Genomic DNA, 21,230 nt, shown 5'->3' with positions numbered 1-21,230 from the left:
ATTCAGAAGTGTTAAATGTGTTTCTTTTAATGCGTTTCCAAAGAAATGGGCTGGCCAAACGACCATTCCATTTACTGATTGGAGTTTTATCACGTCAATCATTTATTTGCCTCCGCCTGCCGCGTCAACAGACTTCCTGAAAATGCCCGTGCCTCCCGTACAGCACAGGAAAGCTGAAAAACTCGGCATGCAGGGGGAACAAAATTCAGGTAAGTCCATCGTCATTTGTTATTCGTTTTGCCATTACACCCCACAAGCCACGCTAAAGTTACTGGTTTGTCCCTCGTAAAGAAGAATTTAAATAGTAACAGGTCTGTTTGTCAGGTTGTTGGTCTATCTGAGCTCGCGCCAGCATTGCTATTTAAAATGATATTGACATGTTGGCTGGAAACATTAATCTGTTCATGGATAAAAACATAGTTTTTTTTCTTAGCTCCAAGGTTTTAATTACCAGCGTTAATTAGTAAACAAACGAGGACACTCATACCTACATACTAGTTTCTAGTGTTGGCCTGTCATCATCGGTTAGCTGTGTTTATCTCTGAGTTGCTAAGGAACTGAAGTTGTGCATATTCATTTATTTGTCGTTCGTTTTTCTGACGTTTTAAATGCACGTTTTGCTGTTGTTAGTTTTAACGCTTCCTTTGGTAGATATTCACGATTGCAAGTTAAACATATTTTGGTTGATAATGTTTCCCCCACTCGGTCCTGATAATGCAACAGACTTCCCCAATATCACTATATTTAAGCAGTGGGTTTGTACCAACCTAAAACCTTGTAAATGGAAAAACTATTTTGATATTTGTCACTTTATCGATTTCATATCACTTCAGCGAGGTCTAGCAGATCAGCGAAACTGCCATATCATTGATGCAATAAAAAGTGTTGATGATAAATAGGACAAAGTGTGCACCTGTGTGAGAATCCCAGACAGTCAACAGTGCTCTTATTTGGCCCCACAAAGGTATCGCTTGCTACAGATTTTTAGAGCCAATTTCGGAGAGGAATGCACTCTTGTGCTTCTGTGGGTGTTGTGAAAGGGTTGCTTTCTTGACTTTGTCTCCGCCCAGCCTTTCAGGGACTCATAGAGGAGAAGTGGACACCACAGGGGTTTCTTCTAACAGTTATGGAAATCTGCCAGGCATTGATTTCGCTTGATTCTTATCAAGTGGCTTAGAAGAAAATTAACACGCGTGAGAAGAGGTGCATATTTGTGCCAGAACAAATTCCTTCTCATATTTTTCTAGACTGTGGCAATATCGTAAGTAAAGCATCTTAATTTGCAGTCTTTACCTGAAACTTGTTCTAAAATAATCTTAATGTTTTAATTCCTTCATAGCTGTACACTACAAAGTTTAGCTTTCCTAAGTCAAATCCTCACATAGTAGACCATTGAGTCAAAATTGTTAAAGGGATGCCAAAAAATGTAAATTCTCTCATCATTACTCACCCTCATGCCATTCAAGATGTGTATGACTTTTTCTTCTGCTGAACATAAACAAAGATTTTTAGAAGAATATTTCAGCTCTGTAGGTCCTTACAATGCAAGTGAATTGTGACTAGAATTTTGAATGTCCAAAAATAAAGGAAACATAAAAGTAATACATATGACTAAAGGGGTTAAATCTATATCTTAAAAGTGATATGATAGGTGTGGATGAGAATCTGATCAATATTTAAGTTTGTTTTTTTATTTTACCCTAAATCTCCACTTTCACTTTCACATATGAAAGTCACATGCGGTGCCTGTTTATGAAAGTTTTTTTTAGAGTAAAAAAAATGACTTAAATATTGATCTGTTTCTTACCCACACCTATTATATCACTTCTGAAGATATATATTTAACCACTGGTGTCATATTGATTACTTTTATGTTTCCTTTGTGATTTTTGGAGCTTCAAATATCTGGCCACCATTCACTTGCATTGTGTGGACCTAGAGAGCTGAAATCTTAATTTGTGTTCTGCAGAAGAAAGTCATACACATCTGGGAAGGCATGATGAGAGAATTTTCACTTGTGGGTGAACTATCCCTTTAAAGAGATTACTTCTCAAGTTTAGTTTTATCCGCAGTACTGGTTTTCAGTATTCAAACATATTCAGTGTCAAACATAATGGCAGAAAAAATGTGGTGTCCTCCATGATTGATGTCAGACAGGTGTGATTCAGCCATTCCAGACAACATTTCCTGCTTTGATTTCATTAAAATACCAAAGCTTTTGCGTCGTATTTGTGTTGGCTAATGCTGTCAAACCACAAGCACTTGGAAATTTTGAGCAATGAACTTTGTATTTAGACTGTAAATCCGTCAGTTCACATTTCCCCCAACTAATGGTTGGCACTCTCCCTTAGTTGAGAAACAAGAGTATAATTGTTCTGAATGTTCCTCCGTTTTGCTGATGTCAGACCTTTGAAGATATTGCATCTGTAACTTATCTGATAAACATTTTAGGTTAGGTGCAGATCAAGGATAATTTTAGCTAGGGAGGGACCAATTTTAACAAAACACTATAAGCCGATACTGATACCTAGGACTGCACAATTAATGAAAAAAAATTATCAAAATTGCAATTATACCTGTCGCAGTTATAGAATCGTAAATAGTGTCAGTTACAGCATTCCATTTAGGTGTACTCTTATTGCAGAAATGTTCTATTTACAAACAGGGGTGGAAAGATTACTGAAAAATTATACTCAAGTAGAAGTACTGTTACTTCCCAAAAAATTATGGGGGGGGTCACATTGTCCTCCTTTTGAGATACAATGTTCAACATTGATTTAGTTCTTGTATCTTTTAAGCTCAGCAATATTTGTTCTCATTCTAATGCATTATGCACAATTTCTGAAGTTTGTGACTGGTGGAATGTTCTGCTGAAGTATTGCTCTGCAAATGTTGATACTGTTCTATCTTTATAAAGGCTAATCATATGAAAAAAAATACTTTATCATCTCTACTTTCCTGGTAATTTATTATACCAATTAACACACTCTCTAAATCAGGGGTCAGTATTATTAAAAACTGAACAATATTTAAAAAACAATTATTATTAACAATGTTTTATTCTATTACATTAATACTTTTACTAAATAATAAATACTTTACTAAAGTTACTCAGCCTAAACTAGTGTGGTTTTCTCGTTTCCTTGTTAATGTTGTTTGATTAATAGCCTGACAGCCTACTAGACAGTGATCAAATCGGTAACATGTACAATTCAAGTCCGACATTTTGATGCAATTAAGCTAAATATAGAAAACTATTCAAAAGTTTGATCGAGGACATCTCTCTTTTTCCGATAAACATCTAGATAATTTTATTGCCCAGCCTTATTGATAACATTGCATAAATCTCTCACAGCAGCCCAATAATCTCAGTGATAGTTAAATTACAGGCTACGTTACAGACACACAGAATCTAGTAAGCAGAAATATGAAATTTACCTTGATATGTTTCTTCAAATTAGAGACAGGATTAATGCTGTTATAGTTAAACTCACTTGACACGATCACTGCGAAAAAGCCCTTCCAGGTGTGGCTGAGATGTTCAGCTGTAAACTGTTCTTGAGGCATTCTCCACATCCATAACAGTTGGTGCCAATCTGCAGCTGCCGTTCAAGTTTTTTTACATGTGATTTGATTGGACAGGAGTCAAGAGACTCGTGTTGATAGCTACTTTCCTATCCTGATTTAATTTTTATCTAACACAGGTGGTGGGAAAATAGCACAGTAAAAGTACAGAAACAGCACTTAAAATATACGCCAGTAAAAGTATAAAAATGGTAAACTACTTAAAGTAAAATTCTTGGGGAAAAGTAGTTAATTACAGTAACGTGAGTATTTGTAATTTGTTACTTTACACCCCTGTTTACAACATATTTTTTGGGCCTTTATATGCAAGAATGCAAAGGCAAATCTGATGCATTTAAATAAGTTTAAAGGCATATTAGTAATATATTGATACCGTGTACAATTTTTCAAAATGTGAATAACACTTTGTTTTCTTGAAGTTGTTTTGATGCATAGCCTATCTTAAGAATATGGCATGCAACTGCCTGACACAAAATAAGTATTTTAATGAAAATTCTGTTAATCATAATGAATAATCAAAATTACAATATCAAAGGAAATAATTGGCAATTATGATTTTCATCATAATCATGCAGCCCTATTGATACCATTTTATTTTCCTCCCCACTTACCTTTTTTGTCATCAGATTTTATTTTGGCATTATGCTTTAGAAATGCACAAAGTGTTACAAAAGCTTCTTTACTGTTCTAACAATAAATAATTTCCAATAAACAAGGATTTGATCTGTTGAAAACATGACAATTAAACAGTTTAAAGAGAGACACACTGAAGATAAATAGAAGATAAAAAGCTAAAGCAAAAATAACTTTGTAATTAGAGAGTAAGCTTGAGTGCAGCTTGTTCACACAGTGCTGACTGATGTGCTGAATACAGAATATATTTTAAAACGCTGGCTTTTAGGGTTTAGTAATCACATGGCCATATTGTAAAATCAACCAATCATGCATAATTAATGGATATCATACCAATGTCTCAGAAGTCAAAGTCTTCTACATAATGTGGATATTATAGTTTTTGTGCATTTGAATTCAGAGTTTTTACATCATGTGTTACTAATTGATTGTAAATAAACCAGCGGCTTTTCACATCCGCATTTTTATGCTTCTAACCGATAAGCTGATTATATTAAAATTTGCCGATACCTCTGTGCATCCCTAAGTTCACGTTGCAATGTATTAGATAGGGAGTAAATATTATTATTATTTATTTATGAATAAAACATAAATAAATAACAATAATAAATGCAATATCTTTTATGATGGGAGGTTTTGAACTTTTACTCAGAATAAAATCTTATTTTCTGAGTCCTTGTGCTTTCCAAGATGTCGAACATTGTGTTTGTTCAAAAGGTGATATCTCTCTCTCTTTGTCTCTCTCCAACTCTTGTCTATGTAGCAGGTTACCTATATCAACATGAAAACAAGAGTGCTCAAAAGAGGATAACCATGACGTGACGCACTGCTCCAGTAGTCCTCCTCCTGTGTTCTGTGGTGTTTTATTTATTTTCCATTTTGGAAACTATCCTGCAAGGATTAAAGAATAGGATTCAAGGTTCATGGATATCAAACTGCATTTTTTTTATTGGATGAGTACGTGTGTTCCTGTCACCACTACAATCTCTGACACTATTTTGGAGCAAAACTAGATGGGACATCCCTTTTATTTTTCATGTTCCTCAACCTTGTTTTTGGCAAGACATGTTGTTTTAGTTGTCCACCTTGACAGAGTTTCCTTTTTATTTTCTTAGCTGGACCATTACCTCTGCTCTTTGTGCTTGTTTGTACCTGGTTTATTATACCCATAATCTGTGTTTATTTTGATTAAGTTGTTCGTTTTGTGTACTCTGACCTGAAGGCAGTGCAATTTGTTAATTGAAATTGTGCTTACTATTTTTATTTATGTGAAAACAGGAAAATTGTTGAAGTAGCTTGTGAAAATTCTTAATATGAATATTTATGTATGATGCACACAGAATTCAGTTTTGTTTCACCTTGACAAGAGACATTTGCTTTTCTCATTGTGACGATTTCCCAGCCATTGCAATCAGGCAAAGACACAGTTGAGAAAAAAGCAAATAATCTAGTTAAATCCACATATTTGTGTTAAGCAAAATATTATAATTTTGGGAGATTAGCAATGATTAACTGGAAGTGTGCCTCTTAGATTATAGAATCACAAGTTAATGTGGTAAAAGTTAGTAGCATGATTGGACATTGTTTCATACAAAAAGCACTGATGTGAGACAGATTTAACACTATCCGGGATAGAAAAGCCTGCTGAAGTTTTTCTTTTTGATTTGAATAGACACCTGCTGACAAACTTACTGAAAAGCCCATGGTGTGGGTTTAAAAAGCTGACACATTATTACTCCCAATGACCATCTTCATAAACTCCTCGAAACATGCAGTGCTTCTGTCCAGAACAAATTCATCTCACTAGAGTGTAAAGAGACCAAGAACAGGACTCTGCATGAGGTGCACAAGCTGTCCACTCCAAACATATCCATACCTGCACTGAACATGCGCTCACCAGGCCCTGAGAGCCCATCCATGACCGAGGAGGCGCTACTGCATGGACAGTTTGGCGGTTGGAGCAGCGGAGGGGGAAGTGGAAGTAACAGTAGCAGCTGCCCCAACAGCCCTGGAGGTGTTTCTTTGCCTTCCAGCCCTGCTTCCAACAGCTATGCCCTGACCCTCACTCCCACACACATCCATGTCCAGCGGCTTTCTTCTCGCTCTGGGAAGCAGTCCAGGTTATTGCTGCCCCTGGCTGAGCTGACTGGCTGCAGCTGTCCGCGGTCACCAGCTCCTCCTTTGCTGGTGCTTTACTGGTACCCTCCGGGTAAACGCCGGAAGGGTGTCTCCAGACACAGGCAGGTGAGAGCGTACTTGTCGGAGAGTAGAGCTGAGGTGGAGAAATGGAATGCTGCTATACATTGCCTGCTGAGGGGGATGGATGTCAGCTCCACTACAGGTGAGTGTGTGGTGTGTGTGTTGGATTTCTTGGTTGCAGTTAGTGATTAAAAAAAAAAAAACATTTTTAATTGTGTATATGAAGGAGAATGTGCAGTCAGTTTTGCAATAATGACTGGCTAAATATCTACAGCTTATTACACTGTTACAGAGTTGAAATGTTATTATGTTAGAAAAACAGGGACCACTTCAGGATGAGAAAAGTTTCTCGAATCACACTTTAAATGAGTTCCCTTGGTGCGGTGGTCAGTTATGCAGTTTAACGTCAGTTTAACCACAGAATGTTGCAATTGACCACTAAGAAAAATTAAAAGGATAGTGCAACCAAAAAAATCTAACTTCTCATAATTTACTCACTGTCATGCCATGCCAGATGTGTATGACTTTCTTCTGCTAAAGGGCAATTCCACGAAAATGTCAATCATACCATGGTCCATTCATCATGCTGCCTTGATGGGTATTATATTGTAATATAATATATCTCAGAGGTTGAAGTCTGCAGATTTCAAAGTGTTTTGAATGGTTTCCCAACTCATTATGTAAGTGCTGCTTTCACAACTGTCACATCCGTAATGCCAATTTTCCGCATTTATGTGAAAATGACAATTAATAAAAAATAAATATTTAATGTTCCTTGGAGTGCCAACACTTCTGAATTCTGTGGCTATTATTATTTCTGGATTGTGCATTTCAATTAAATTAGTTTTTACAAAGTGTGTGGTCCATTTTTGTCACATTAGTAATGCAAGCACTTTTCTGATGTCTGGACTGTCTTCAGTAGTCTATGATAATAGATAAAAATGGTTTAATGTACTGGTAATTAGTAATTTATATATGATGTTAAATTTCACATTTTCACTGAAAATGTCACATTCATAACTCTGGAATTGCCCTGAACACAAAGATTTTTAGAAGAATATCTCCGTAATAGGTCCACACAAAACAAGTGAATGTGACCAGAATTTTGAAGGTCCAAAAAGCATGTAAAGACAGCATAAAAGTAATCCATATATAAATATGATGGGTGTGGGTGAGAATCAGATCAATATTTAAGTCCTTTTTTGCTATAAATGTCCACTTTCACTTCCACATTGTCGTTCTTTTGTTTTTGGTAATTCGCATATATTGTGCATATTCTCACCCACACCTATCATTATCGCTTCTGAAGATATGGATTTAAACACTGGAGTCTTATGGATTACTTTTATGCTACCTTTATGTGCTTTTTGGACCTTCAAAGTTCTGGGCTTCATTCACTTGCATTGTCTCAGATATGTAGGTCCGTACATTGTTCTAAAAATCTTTGTGTTCAGCAAAAGAAAAAAGTCATAAACATCTGGGATGGGATGAGGGTGAGTAAATTATGAGAGATTTATTTATTTTTTGGCTGAACTATCTCTAAGTTTCAGTATTGAATGTTTGATAAGTTGTAACGTTGTCTTATTGTCACTATAAAATCATAGATGCTGCTTTGTCTTCAAGTAAGCCAGATGTATGCCTGTTTTTTTGTGGATAAGCAGTTAAAGTAGCCTCTTGAAGCTTTTATTGGAAACTGTCGTCAATAAATCATCCAGAATAAATTCTAGAAGACATTAGTATGTTTTATATAGTCTTATAAATTGAACTCATAAAATGCCACTATCATTTATTTTATTGTGATCTAAGTTTATATGAGTGTTTTTGCATATATTTGTAGAATAATTTGTTTAAATTTGCCTTTCTGTCTCTCTTTTTTGCTCCATTTGACCTCTGTTTTTTCTGGTTTGCATACATAATGGGTACCACATGCTGTCATTCACAGTCAGAGAATGGGTGGGTCTGCATCAGGAAAAACAGCTTATTTTGAGTAGTGTAAATCATTCAGTAGTAATACACCAGGCTTTATTTAACAGATGTTGTGTGCTGTTACTCTGCCCCTTTTAGCCAATGCAGCTCCTAATGTATGATTAAAATGCCACCCTGAACCTTCAGATGATTCTTATACCGTGTGATATACCAACTACAAAATATGCTTGATAAATAGTTTTTTTAGGGCTTGCTTTTCTGCTTCAGGGACAGGTCAGCTTGTCATCATAGAGTCAGCCATGTAGCTCCTTTTTAATCAGTGTTGTTTGTGTTTTTTAAACAAAGGTCATATATCTTTGGTCCTATCATGAGGTGTACATATTTTTCAAGCATTGTTTACTGATTGCAGCCTCAAACTTATCCCTGGTAACCATGACTACTTTCAGATGGTTTATTAGTATAAGGCCTAGAGTGTGGTATAAATTAATTTGTTAGCCTTCGAGTCAAAGCCTGATTTAGACTGATTTCCTTTTCTTGCTCTCTTATTGATCAGAATTTAGCAAAAGCATGCTGCCTCGTCCCCGTCGACTGTTGCTGCTTGTAAATCCATTTAGTGGACGGGGTCAAGCAATGCAGTGGTGTCAAACACACATACTTCCAATGATCAGAGAAGCCAACATCAGCTACAACCTTATACAGACAGGTACGATCAACAAAAACACATGGCCTAAGTTACAAACTTTGACAGTATTGATTCAGGCTAAATCATAGTAAAGTTTTAAAACAACCACACAAAAACAAAATTTCCCTGTGGCCTGGGTAGCTCAGTGAGGTAAGACGCTGACTACCATCCCTGGAGCCACGAGTTAGAATCCAGGGTGCTGAGTGACTCCAGCCAGGTCTCCTAAGCAACCAAATTGGCCCGGTTGCTAGGGAGGGTAGAGTCACATGGGGTAACCTCCTCGTGGTCGCAATAATGTGGTTTGCTCTCGGTGGGGCGCATGGTGAGTTGTGCGTGGATGCTGCGGAGAATGGCGTGAAGCCTCCACGCGCGCTATGTCTCGGTGGTAACACTCTCAACAAGCCACGTGATAAGATTGACGCAGATTGACGTCTTAGATGTGGAGGTAACTGAGATTCATCCTCCACTACCCGGATTGAGGCAAGTCACTATGCCACTACGAGGATTTAGATCGCATTGCGAATTGGGCATTCCAAATGGGGAAGAAAATATTTTTTTCCTATTGAACAGATGTTATGTTGTTTTTTTTGTTTTTTTTGTGAAGAGCATCAGAATCATGCTCGTGAACTGATTAGAGAGATCTCGCTACCAGAATGGGATGGAATCATTATTGTATCGGGAGATGGACTCTTGCATGAGGTGAATTTCATAACAATCTTGAATTCACATTAATTTATTACTTATTACTGTGTTAAAGTATTTGTATTACTACATTATATTTTTAACCGTACATTTCGTTATATTTCTAACTGTACACTCATTCATTAATTTTTGAATGAGTGAAACCACAGTGACAGTTTGCTTATGGTATTACAGTAAAAGAGTATTTATTAGCATGTTTAAACTCTCAATGTAAAATATTTGCAGCTTTATTTGAACAAAATAGACACTACCTGACCACCTCAATAATTTCATGTACAGTCAAAAATATAAGATTGAAAGGAATCATGTATATATTATTTGCATATATAAGCAAAATCCATGTGTTCTGACTCTGCAGGTGATAAATGGCCTTATGGAAAGGCCAGACTGGGAACAAGCTATAAAAACTCCAGTGGGAATTCTGCCGTGTGGGTCTGGGAATGCACTTGCTGGTTCTATCAACCACTATGCAGGGTGAGAAAGGCACATTAGCTCCTCTGGGACACACTTACCTGAAACTCTGTTTCATGAGAGGCTCCCTTGTTTTTTTTTTTGTTTTTTTAATCTTAGTTTCATGCATGCTAACAAACCCTTATGGAAACCTGTATGTAAACAGCCTTTAAAATGGTCCTTTACGTACTGTTCTCTTTAAAGAACTAAAATATATTATATTAATTATATGATTCTTTTATTGAAAATAAAGTGTAATATAATGTAGTATAATAAAAATCAATATTAATTCACACAATGTTTTCTCATGGTTGGTGTTTCCTTTTTTCAATGTATTTCTTTCTGTCACCATGTCTGTCTTTCAGATATGACATGTGCCTTCGGGAACCTCTCCTCCTCAACTGCTGTTTTCTGCTTTGCCGGGGTGGGGTCAAACCAATGGACCTTGTCTCTGTTATGACCAGCCCCATTGCTTCATCCACATCCAATCAGAACGGGAACTCACCTGCTCCCAGGAGGCTTTTTTCTTTCCTTTCTGTGGCATGGGGTTTTGTGTCTGATGTGGACATTGAGAGTGAGCGCTACAGAGGGCTGGGCTCTGCACGGTTTACACTGGGAACACTGGTTAGATTGGCTTCTCTACGATCCTATAAAGGACGACTTTCCTACTTGCCACCTTCTATTTTCAATCCATCCCCAGATGCCACACCTCAGCCTCCACGCAGGCCTCTTTCGCGCAGCATTACGGAGGGTCTAGAGGGATTTTGTCGCACACCCATCCACCGGACCTGCTCCGACATGGGCCTGAGTGAACAAAGAAGCCTCCGAAAAGGAGATGGGGAGAGCGAGAGGGAGAGGCAAGAGCGAGAGAGGGAGAGGCAAGAGAGGGAGAGGGAGAGGGAAAGGAGGAGAGAGAGGGCAAGGGGCATAGGAGTAGTGAGAGCTAGCAGCCTAGCAGAGGACAGAGAAAGGGAGATGGAAGCGGAAGAGAAAATGGAGACATCAGGGACCAGCTCAGAATATAATGGAAAGGAGGAGTGTGAAAATATAGCCAGTAATGATGTAGCAAATAAATGGGAAACAAGAGAACTTGAAGGGAATGAGTTGAGTGAGAAAGATGGGGTTGATGAAGAAAAGGGGGTAAATGAGTGTGTAGGGAGTTATCAGACCACGCCACCTGACCAGCAACATGCACCGCAGAAACATTCTCCACCCTCGAACCAGATCATTAATGCCTTCTTCAGCCAGCCAATCGATGGTGACACTGACCAAGACTTGGAGCTGGCAGCCTATGGGAAGGAGGATGAAGATCAAAATGGCACCTACTTTCAGAGAGAGGCGTATCCACTGGACAAGTCTCGCGAGCGAGCCCTTACCATCTCTTCATCTCCATTCCGTCAGTCTCCTTTTAAATCTTTCAAAACTAAAACTTTGGACCAGAACCCCTCACGGCCACGCCCCCTCTCCCTCCTGCACCAATCTCATTCAAACTCTCTACCACCCAAATTCCCATCCCTTTCTCTGTCCCTCTCACCAACCCCTCCTTCATCTCCATCTTGCGCTTCTCCCCATTCTTCTTATCTCACCCCACGTCCGAACACCCCTAGCTCCTCTTCCTCATCACCCTCCTTTCACTCACCAACCCCGTCCTTCAACTTTGATCTCGCTGAGCCTGCAGGGCCCTTGAAGAACTGCCCTAACATGACATCCTCCATTAACCTGCCAGAGGATGACCTGCTACCTCCTCTGGACCAGCCCCTACCTACAAGAGACTGGGTCACGATTGAGGGTGACTTTGTCTTGGTTCTTGCCATCTACCAGTCCCACCTGGGAGCAGATCTTTTTGCTGCTCCTCAGGCCCGATTTGACGATGGGTTGATCCATCTGACGTTTGTGCGGGCTGGGATCTCCCGGGCAACCCTGTTGAGACTGTTCCTAGCAATGGAGAGAGGAGCCCATTTGTCTCTTACCTCTCCCTATGTTAGTCATGTTTCTGCTCGGGCTTTCCGTCTTCAGCCACTTTCACCTCGAGGAACACTCACAGTAGATGGGGAGCTGGTGCCCTATGGTCCTCTGCAGGCACAGGTAAGATAAAAAGATACTGGTAAAACTTTGGTTTACAAATTTTTCCGGTCTGATAATTATGCAACTTATGATCTGACAACATCACAATAGTTAGACACTAGGGCTGTATCAATACAATCAAACACTGATATATAAATATATTTATATTGAACCATTTGTGCTTTCATATCATGACCAACTTTTCAATAAAGAAGCAGATTGTCTAAATGCAAACTTTGAAAGTGGTGTTCCTCAGTGCATTCAGAGACTCTTCTATGAGACACAAGAGAGACTGGGCCAGGCAAAAATAATGATTTTCCAATCACTACCTTCATTTGTACGATCCCGATGTTGATTCTTAAAATCCTAAGATCCCTTCATATTATTGAGCTTAATAATATGAGATTTATTCATATTCTTTTATTAGCAACAGCAGAACAGATAAACATTAACATTTGTGGTGTTGCATGTAGCTAAATTAAGGCTTGCATGATCGGTGGAATTTCTTTTAATTACGCAGGGCATACAGTGCTCGCAGTCACCCCTATCAGCGAATACCACACATGTCTAAGGGTGACACAAGTTCCATGGCCACACATTCCCTCAGTGAATTTTCTCTCACAGAAATAATGACAGTATGGACAGGTCCAAGGATAACTATTAGATGTAATAACTGTTGCATTGTTTACATTCCATTTAACTATTATTCATTTTAAGCAGGTTTCAGTTGGTTTATTGAGGCTAAAGCTCCAGCCAAAGAGTGAGCGGTTCTCTCTTTTTCTTGTAAATATTATTGCATGATTCCCTTGAACTAATTTGTGTGTATTTGTGATGTAATCTCTGAACAAAAGTAAATTAATTTACTAATTTCATTAACAAGAGTCAAATTAGTACCCACCAAAAGGGCAGTAGTAATGAATTCTGAGCCCACGGACTGTATATTGATCTGGGCCCCTTTCATTAAAAAAAAATACAGTTAAAATTTTGTTGTAGGGCCCCAGAATCGTTTCCAACTTTTACCCCTATAAAACTGAGATCTTGGAATCCCAAAATGATGAACCAAATGCTCAAAAGATCTCAACATTACACTCTCATACAGGTCACTGAGTGTAGTAACCCCCCCTCACAATCCACTCAGACCAACAGAAAGAGGACTTGTTGATACATAATTTAGGGTTCAGCCATATGCTTGGGGCAACCTTTAAATAAATGTCAGAATTAAATTCTCCGGGTTCTCTTGTCCAAATAACGTGCAAATGTGAGATGACAGGTGTGACTTAACTTCTCCAGTTAGTTTGATAGAAAGGCTTTCCATTTGTTTGCACCGCCGCTATTGGATGTCTATAAAGTAACTTATTCCATCAAATAAATGTACTCCCAGACCCATACATTTCAATTTTCTTAAAGATAATCCCATTCTACCATATCAAACGCCTTTTTAGGCATCAAGTGAGATGGCAGTGACCGGAGTCTGTTCATTCACCACTGACCACATGATATTGATGAAATGCCTAATGTTATCAGAAGAGCTGCAGGCCTGAATAAACCCCACCTAATCTATATGTATAAGAGATGTCATAACTTAATTGTTTAGCCAAAATATTCTGACACAATTTTAACATATTGCTGGATCAGGAAAATTGGACTGTAATTTGCACTCGCTTGGATCTTTGTCTTTTTTTAAGAATCAGACTGATCTGGGCTTGTCATGGTTGGAGAAAGTTGTCCAATCTTTAATGATTCCGTATAAAGTTATAACAAAAGTGGAGCCAGTTCTGTAGCATAAGATCTAAAAAATTCAGTGGCAAAGCCATCTGGCCCCAGAGCCTTGCCTATAGGAAGGGCCTTAATTACCTCATCGAGTTCCTTCAAGGTTATCTCAGAATCTAAATAAATTTTTTGCTTGGTCGTCAGTTTAGGAAGATCTAATGGTTCCACAACGTTTCTAATATCTTCATCAGTAGACGAAGACGTGGAACTATAAAGATCAAGAGAGAATTCTTCAAAAGCATTATTAATATCAATGGCTATGGAGGTAAAAATGTCACCACCAGCAGATTTTACTGAGGGAATGGTAGAAAAAGACACTCTCTGCTTTATATATCAATAGCCAAATACAATCAAAGGTATACCTGTCTTGCCATGAATAGCCAAAACTCCACTTTCCGCGACAAAATGGTATTACATCTGTATTTCAATCGGGTCAATTATCAGATGACATTCGGCGCTCTGTACTTTTTATATTCTCTTCCAACTCCAAGAGTTCTCGTGCTTTGGATTTTTTGATGAATGAGGCATACTGCATGATCCGACCCCTAACTGCCTTAAGTGCCTCCCAAGCCACACCCACAGAGTGCGTTGGACCAGTTGGTCTCCATATAAACATTGATTCCAGCCTTTAACATTTGTTGGAAATCAGGATTTGGCAAAGGGGATACATTAAAGTGCCAACTATGTGATTTATTTTTCTCCGTATGTGGCAACACCTCTAAATTCACCAGGGCATGATCTGAGATTAAAATGTTTCCAAATGAGCAATCAACAACAGATTAAATGAGGGACTTGTGTGTGTGTGTGTGTGTGTGTGTGTGTGTGTGTGTGTGTGTGTGTGTATATATATATATATATATATATATATATATATATATATATATTTATCTATTCTAGAATAAATCTTATGGACTGATGAAAAAACATTTATAGCCCCTACCAGATGGGTTCAAAAGTCTCCAAATATCTGTAAGACCAAGATTTTTACACATCCTGTGAAGTGTCAATGTTGCTCTAGGGGACTTGCACACATATTCTTCACTATAAGACTGAGTCCATCAATAGATTAAAGTCTCCAATATTATATCATAAGGGGTGCCAGCAGCTTGCAACATCCCTTCAAGATCTATAGAAAAGTCCTGATAATCAACGTTAGGTGCATAAATATTAGCCAAAATCAACCTTTGCCCCTGAATTTCAGCTAAAACTATAATGACTCTTCCTAATTTATCTCGAATCTGTTTGAGACATTTACATTTTAGATGTTTACTTATCAATGTAATGACTCCATTGCTTTCAGCTTCCTGCAGGGAAAGATGTGTTTGTTTTGAGGAAATTAAAATATATTGTGTCCATCCTTCGTATCTATTCTCAATTTGGCTGGGAATTTCAATGTAAAAGCTTCCCTTCATCGATGCAAAAGGTTTCTTGAAGGAGTGTTATTCCACAAAACAAACTTCAGCCGCTAGGCGTGACCAACACAAAAAGAAACAAAAATGGTACCCAGCTTCCTCAGACAGTCAATAGTAAGTGCAGTGAGTTAATCCACTCTGGGGCCACATGAGAAACACCAAATGGCTTACTCACCCATTGACTAAGAAAGACAATGCTTGTGGGCATGTACATTTTTTGCAGCCATCCTTAGTATCTATTCTCAATTTGTCCGTAAACATCTGTGCAAAAGCAATTTTTTCATTGATGTAAGAGTTTCTTGATTCTTTGAAACGATCACGCTTCTCTTTTTTAGAATTCGCAAAATCTGTGAAAAGAAAATGCTGTGGTTTTTCCAAGAAAGATATTTATCGGATGATCTGAGAAATGATTGGGTCCTGTCAGCGGATCTCTGAGCCGGGACTCTGTGAGCTCGCTCGTTTTCCAGCTTGTGGCCTGTTATGTCGAGCAGACTCGAGAAGAACTCGACTAGGAATTTCACCATATCTCTGCTGCCTTCATGCTCAGGAATTCCAACAAATCGGACATCATTGTGGTGGCTCCTATTCTCAAGATCTTCCAGTTTTTCAAAAACGCTTTCTAAATCAACTTTGGTAGCTGGCGGATTAACAGATAATTCCTTCTCCGATGACTCCAGATAATCGATCCATTACTTGACCTCTGACAGTTTTGTAACCAAATAAAAATTTTGTTTCCATTGCCATAATCGATTGAAGTATTACAGCAAGATCCTCCATGTCGTCTCGCCAGTTGCAGCTGAATTTCTCCCACTGCACCCTGGTGTCCCTGGTGTGAGGGCCTTTCAGAGGTTTCGGCTTGAGCACAGAAGTGTCTTAATATCTGCAGAGCCTGAGGATTTTGAGTTCTTTGCCATGCTGACTTCAAATAACAGATATGTAGCAGGGTGTATCGGCTCTCACCGGATTATAACACAAAAATAAATAAATAACTAGCAAAGTGTGCAGAGCTCGTCGTGTACACATCCGCTCCTCGCATGCCGTCACGTAACTCCACATTTCACATTCTTAAAACTATAGTAGTGATCATAACTGACCTAAGACAGGGAATGTTTCTATGATTAAATGTCATGAATTGTGAGTTTAAATGTATATATAAACTTCTGACCTCAACTGTGTACGTGTACATGCATACATGCATATATATAAATAAGAGGGCATGTGCCCTCTTTGATTTTTGTGCCAAGAGGATTTTGAATGGATTATTCAAAATCGTATTATTGTAAAATTGTATTATTGTAAAATTCCATATTATTTTGTACCTTTTTATACTTAATTGAAATGATTATTGCATGTAAAAAGAACATATGTGGCAGAAATCTTATTCGCATTTAAAAATGTTCTCAGTCCAAACAAATTACATGTTCCACTATAGGTGGAGTCATGTAGCTGCTTCTGAGATCACGCTCATGGTGAAGGTTGAGCACTTAACGGAATGTGTAATGTTAAGATACTTATATGAATCAACTTGTTCAGTTTACATTAGCCAATCTTTGTGGAACAGACAATCCGTTTTTATTATAGTCTAAAATGGTCTGAAATATATTTTACAGGTTTTGCTGTTTTTTTTTTTTTTTCTTTGTGCTTAAAGCAGCAGTTTCTTGTTTTAGTGTGAATCCTCTTCAGTTCACTCATTACAAAAACTTTACGAAACAAATTGCGATTTAACATGGTTTCTTGGTAGCTGTGGTTTCTGTATTTTCAGTGGGATTTTCACTTGGATGATGTCTTATGGCACACACTGACCTTGGTGCACCCTTAAAAAATAAATAAAAAAAAGGTGCATGACTCTGACTTTTGCACATGGTTTTCTTTGCTATAAACCTGCATCTTATTCACTAACCATCAGCAATCTAGTGTAAGCAGACGCAATCTTTGCTAAAATGTTGCAGCGTATTTAGTATTTATAAGTAATTGTCATTGCTTTCTGTGCAAACACGACTCCTTTCTATGTAAACTGGCCTCATTATAGATTAAGATTTATTCACAAAACTCTGCTATTTGCCCGGCACCATAAATAGTGCACTATTATGGCCTGAGAAAAGCAGGCGATAAACAGAATTTAATTTTAAAGAGATGCTTGTGTACTTCAATTTTATTAGCCCCAAAAATACATGAATTTGAGAGCTCTCATTTTCTTTTTTCATATTTCAGATGTCTGTACCTTCTTTTTTTTTTTTTTTCAGGTTCATCCCTCCATAGCCCGTTTGATTGTCGGTGACTCTGGAGTAAAGATTACAAGATTCTGACCTGTTTGGATTTGCCCAGGCAGGGATTAACATCATGATCTGGGTTACATAACATTTTGCCATCCACATACTGGGGGAGAGACAAACAGCCAGCCAGTAGTTGCAATCACTGGTTTTACTAGGATTAACCAAGGGATTTCTTATTCCAGCTGCATATGCAAGGAGTATTTTTGAATTCAACGAAGGGATGAAAATTTGCAGCCTATTGCATGACTGTAGGATTACCACTTGGATTACCCTCACTTGAGCCTGAGAGAGAGAGAAAACGGCAATGTCTGGAAAAATGTGGAAATGGCGGAACTGAATGTTTCAAACTGGTGTATACATTTTAGTATGCATTTGTGCATAGATTCTCAACAGTACTACTGCCTTATTTCAGAGAATGAGAAGTCACAGACAGAACACTAAAAACAATGCAGGCTTTTAGGTTTGCTAATTGCTTCACCCATATCGCACAATAGGTACCCCTGGAATGCATTATTTTTCTTTGATTCCCCCACACACACAAACACACACACACACAATTTACCTACTCCATTAGTATCACTTAATCCAAAGACCTAATTTAGCAAAGCTGTATCTACATTCTCCATCCAGCTCTTTGGAATCCTTCCATTGGTTTGTGGGACTAATCAGAAATGTAATCAGTTTTCTCTTGCGTCCTTGCAAACTTTTATGCTTTGAGCAGAATTATGACAACAATGGTATTTTTGCCGGGTATTTTTAGGACACAATCATTGTGTTGATTGAGTAGAACAGTTAAATGTGGACCGTTATGCTAAATATTGCATTGCTAGTTTGTGTATGAAAAGCATGCAATGGCCATTATATTGTTAGGTAGCTAGCTATATGCATTGCAAAGAACACTGAAAGCAAACTTTTTTTTTTTGGATGATTTGCATTAAATTTGCTCTCAGCTGTCAAGGTGTTTTGGTGTTGCTTTGATAAATCGGCAGCAGGGCTGCCAAATCTGTCAATCTTTTAATTGCTTGACAGTCAATCATGGTTTGGAGAAAAGGCAGGAGGGCCTGGTAGTGGTTTTCGTCTCCTGGTAATGTGGAAGTCATGCTAATTTTCATAGGAATATTTGCATAAAGTTTACTAACTTTCAGGCAAATTTAAGTAAAACATTTTTATGTTTGAGGACTGGTGATTGTGTCTCTTTTTCCCTCAAATTATATAACGCTCAGTTTTCATGCAGTGAAGAACTGGAGGATCTAAATCAATGGATAAAGCACCTTTTAACCCAGTCCTCTAAAAAAAATTATATTAAATATTAGGTAAGGACTATTTAATCGTTTTGTAATAAGTAACTGAATTTTTTGCCTATTTCTTTCAGACCATAGTTTAAGAGTCACTAGAGACATATTGTTCAGCTTTGTGGAAAGCCCAGCTGTGGAGCTGACTATGATTGTAAAGGAGCACTAGCTTGGTGGCCTTTCAAGTGCTCTTGAATTTTACCTAATATTTACTGAAGTAATGCCCTATTTACTTTTTACTCTGTCATTTTCATTTTCCTGAGGACCATAATTTGTCAGTTGCTGACTTTTGCTTTCATTTCAGAATTTTAAATGATTTGTAAATTACTCCAATGTCTGGCTGGAGTTTCCGAACAGCTGTTTAGTTCTTTCTTCTGTCTGCAATAATTTCTACTTATGTTAATACCTGCTTTCCTCAGTTTTTAATGGAATAGTTCACTCAAACAAATTGTCATCATTTATTCACCCTAATGTTGTTCCAATCCCATATGAATTTTTGTCTTCCATGGAAAATAAAAATAGGTATTAGGACAGTTTTCAGTCGCCATTTACTTTCATTCTATTGGGGGGGGGGGTGTAACCTCTAACAATGGCCAACATATCCTGTGTTCAGTGGAAGAAAGTAAGTCATACTGGTTTGGAATGACATGAGGGTGAGTAAATTACAATGTTAATTTTGGACTGAACTATCACTTTAAGCATCAGTGTATATGTATTGTTAGTTTTGTTGCTGATTTGAGTGGCAATAAGATGGCCAGTTATTTGTTTTTGGTTTTAACACCCCCCAGTTTCCTTCCTCCTTTTGTTGTACCTTGCTGTAGAGTGATCTAATAATTTTATCAAGCTGCTGTTCACCTTGAAAATGCCAGTTTAAGATGTCTCCTCATTCTATGATGCTTGTAATAAGACTGTAATTACTATTAAAATAATATTATATTAAACAAATAAACATATTATTTACAGTTTGAAGTTATACAAGAGATACATTTTAACTATGAAACTTTTGTGTTTTCCAGTCTTTCACTTTTTATAGGAGTGCCAAAGGGAGAAAAACAATTGCATGAGGTGTCGCAGCAAATAAGGCTCAGGATTGTTGATAAATGTCTGCTTCCGGTTGAATTCAATAAATGTCAGCCCAGGAATGTTTTTCCTGTTCAATTAGCACATTCTCAAGGGTAGACAAGAAAATAAGTTAGCTATTGAACAATGAAAAACATTAACAATTACCAAAGTGATTGTGTGCAAATAATTCAAGGCTGATTCATAGGTGGAAAACAAAGCTTGTTCTCTTTAGGTAAGATGAGTAAGGCACCAGTGGTCAGTTGCACAGCAAGTTTCACTTCTCCCTGTCGTCGTCTTCTGGTTATCAGGTTTACACGAACTGGTAAACAAGGAAGCCGTCTTCTCAGACTCTCTTCCTCCCTTTCTTTCAGCTCTTCAACTCTCTTCCCTCCACCAATCTCTTTCTACCATTGCACTGTTTACTATCTTGCATTCTTGGAGTTTCACTCAACGAAATTATTATCAGCTATAACCTTCCTTATTTTCCCCCTTATTTCCCCACTTGTATCTCAGTCTTCACTCGATTACAACATGCTACATTGCTCTTTTGCTCTTTTAGATTACAGATTTGTTGCCCCCTCCTTTTCCCTTTGAAGCAAGACATTGTTTTCGTTACCTTTTGTCCTTAGCAGTTTCTCAATTGCTGTGCACCTCAGGCTTTTGTTAGACAAACTCTCAGGTGGTGGCAGCGATTAAACTGTTTACCTCCTTGTTGCTTGCCTGGGGAGAGAGAAAACCAGCAGTTGCATCAGAAATTAAATATTTACAGTTTGTGGAATTGAGAAGCTAGTCGAACTGGCCGCCCTCTGAAGATTTCAGATGCATTGTAATTGTTGAATTGCATTTCATAAGATGCATATTTTTACTTGATGTCCAAATATGATTTTATTGATAAATTACATAACATGGAATTTTAGTGTCCCACTACATAGATCTTATCTGCAAGTGCACTCCCAATATTCAAAACGTCCATCCACAATTTCCATTAAAAAAAAAAACCTTATGAAGCCTATATTGTTATGGAGGATCCAGCGCTATCAAGTGAAGTGCTTGTAACCTCGGCCTGATAAATCTAAGCTGATTACAGACTAAGCTAGAGCTCGTAAAAGAGATCAGTGAGCCAGAAGATCTGCTATCTTGCCGGTTCTGAGCATTCCTACCAATAGGATGTTTATTCAAC

General features: G+C 37.9%; 1 protein-coding gene across 4 annotated transcripts; it reads left to right on the top strand.

The window, feature by feature from the left end:
- The first annotated feature begins 125 nt into the window (after window positions 1-125).
- Window positions 126-19,760, top strand: sphk2 (sphingosine kinase 2). 4 transcript variants are annotated; one of them, XM_052144067.1, is made up of 8 exons: window positions 126-209; window positions 4,982-5,175; window positions 5,891-6,559; window positions 8,897-9,046; window positions 9,630-9,724; window positions 10,086-10,201; window positions 10,543-12,262; window positions 17,667-19,760. In XM_052144067.1, exons 3-8 carry the CDS (start codon window positions 6,106-6,108, stop codon window positions 17,727-17,729), a joined length of 2,598 nt encoding a protein of 865 aa, XP_052000027.1. In that variant the 5' UTR covers window positions 126-209; window positions 4,982-5,175; window positions 5,891-6,105; the 3' UTR covers window positions 17,730-19,760. The 4 variants fall into 4 exon arrangements, with proteins under 4 accessions (XP_052000027.1, XP_052000024.1, XP_052000025.1 ...); XM_052144064.1 differs by having other exon boundaries at window positions 4,982-6,559; XM_052144065.1 differs by having other exon boundaries at window positions 145-209; window positions 4,985-6,559.
- The last annotated feature ends 1,470 nt before the right edge of the window (window positions 19,761-21,230 follow it).

Source organism: Xyrauchen texanus, chromosome 15, assembly GCF_025860055.1.
Source record: "Xyrauchen texanus isolate HMW12.3.18 chromosome 15, RBS_HiC_50CHRs, whole genome shotgun sequence".
NCBI lineage: Eukaryota > Metazoa > Chordata > Actinopteri > Cypriniformes > Catostomidae > Xyrauchen > Xyrauchen texanus.
The sequence above is the reverse complement of the archived record's forward strand: the minus strand, read 5'-3'. Positions and strand labels throughout refer to the sequence as shown.

Coding starts and splice junctions, on each gene's coding strand:
- sphk2 (XM_052144067.1), top strand. CDS start 6,106: ATGCGCTCACCAGGCCCTGAGAGCCCATCCATGACCGAGGAGGCGCTA. Junction 9,725..10,085: donor GAGATGGACTCTTGCATGAG/GTGAATTTCATA, acceptor CTGACTCTGCAG/GTGATAAATGGCCTTATGGA. Junction 10,202..10,542: donor TCTATCAACCACTATGCAGG/GTGAGAAAGGCA, acceptor TCTGTCTTTCAG/ATATGACATGTGCCTTCGGG.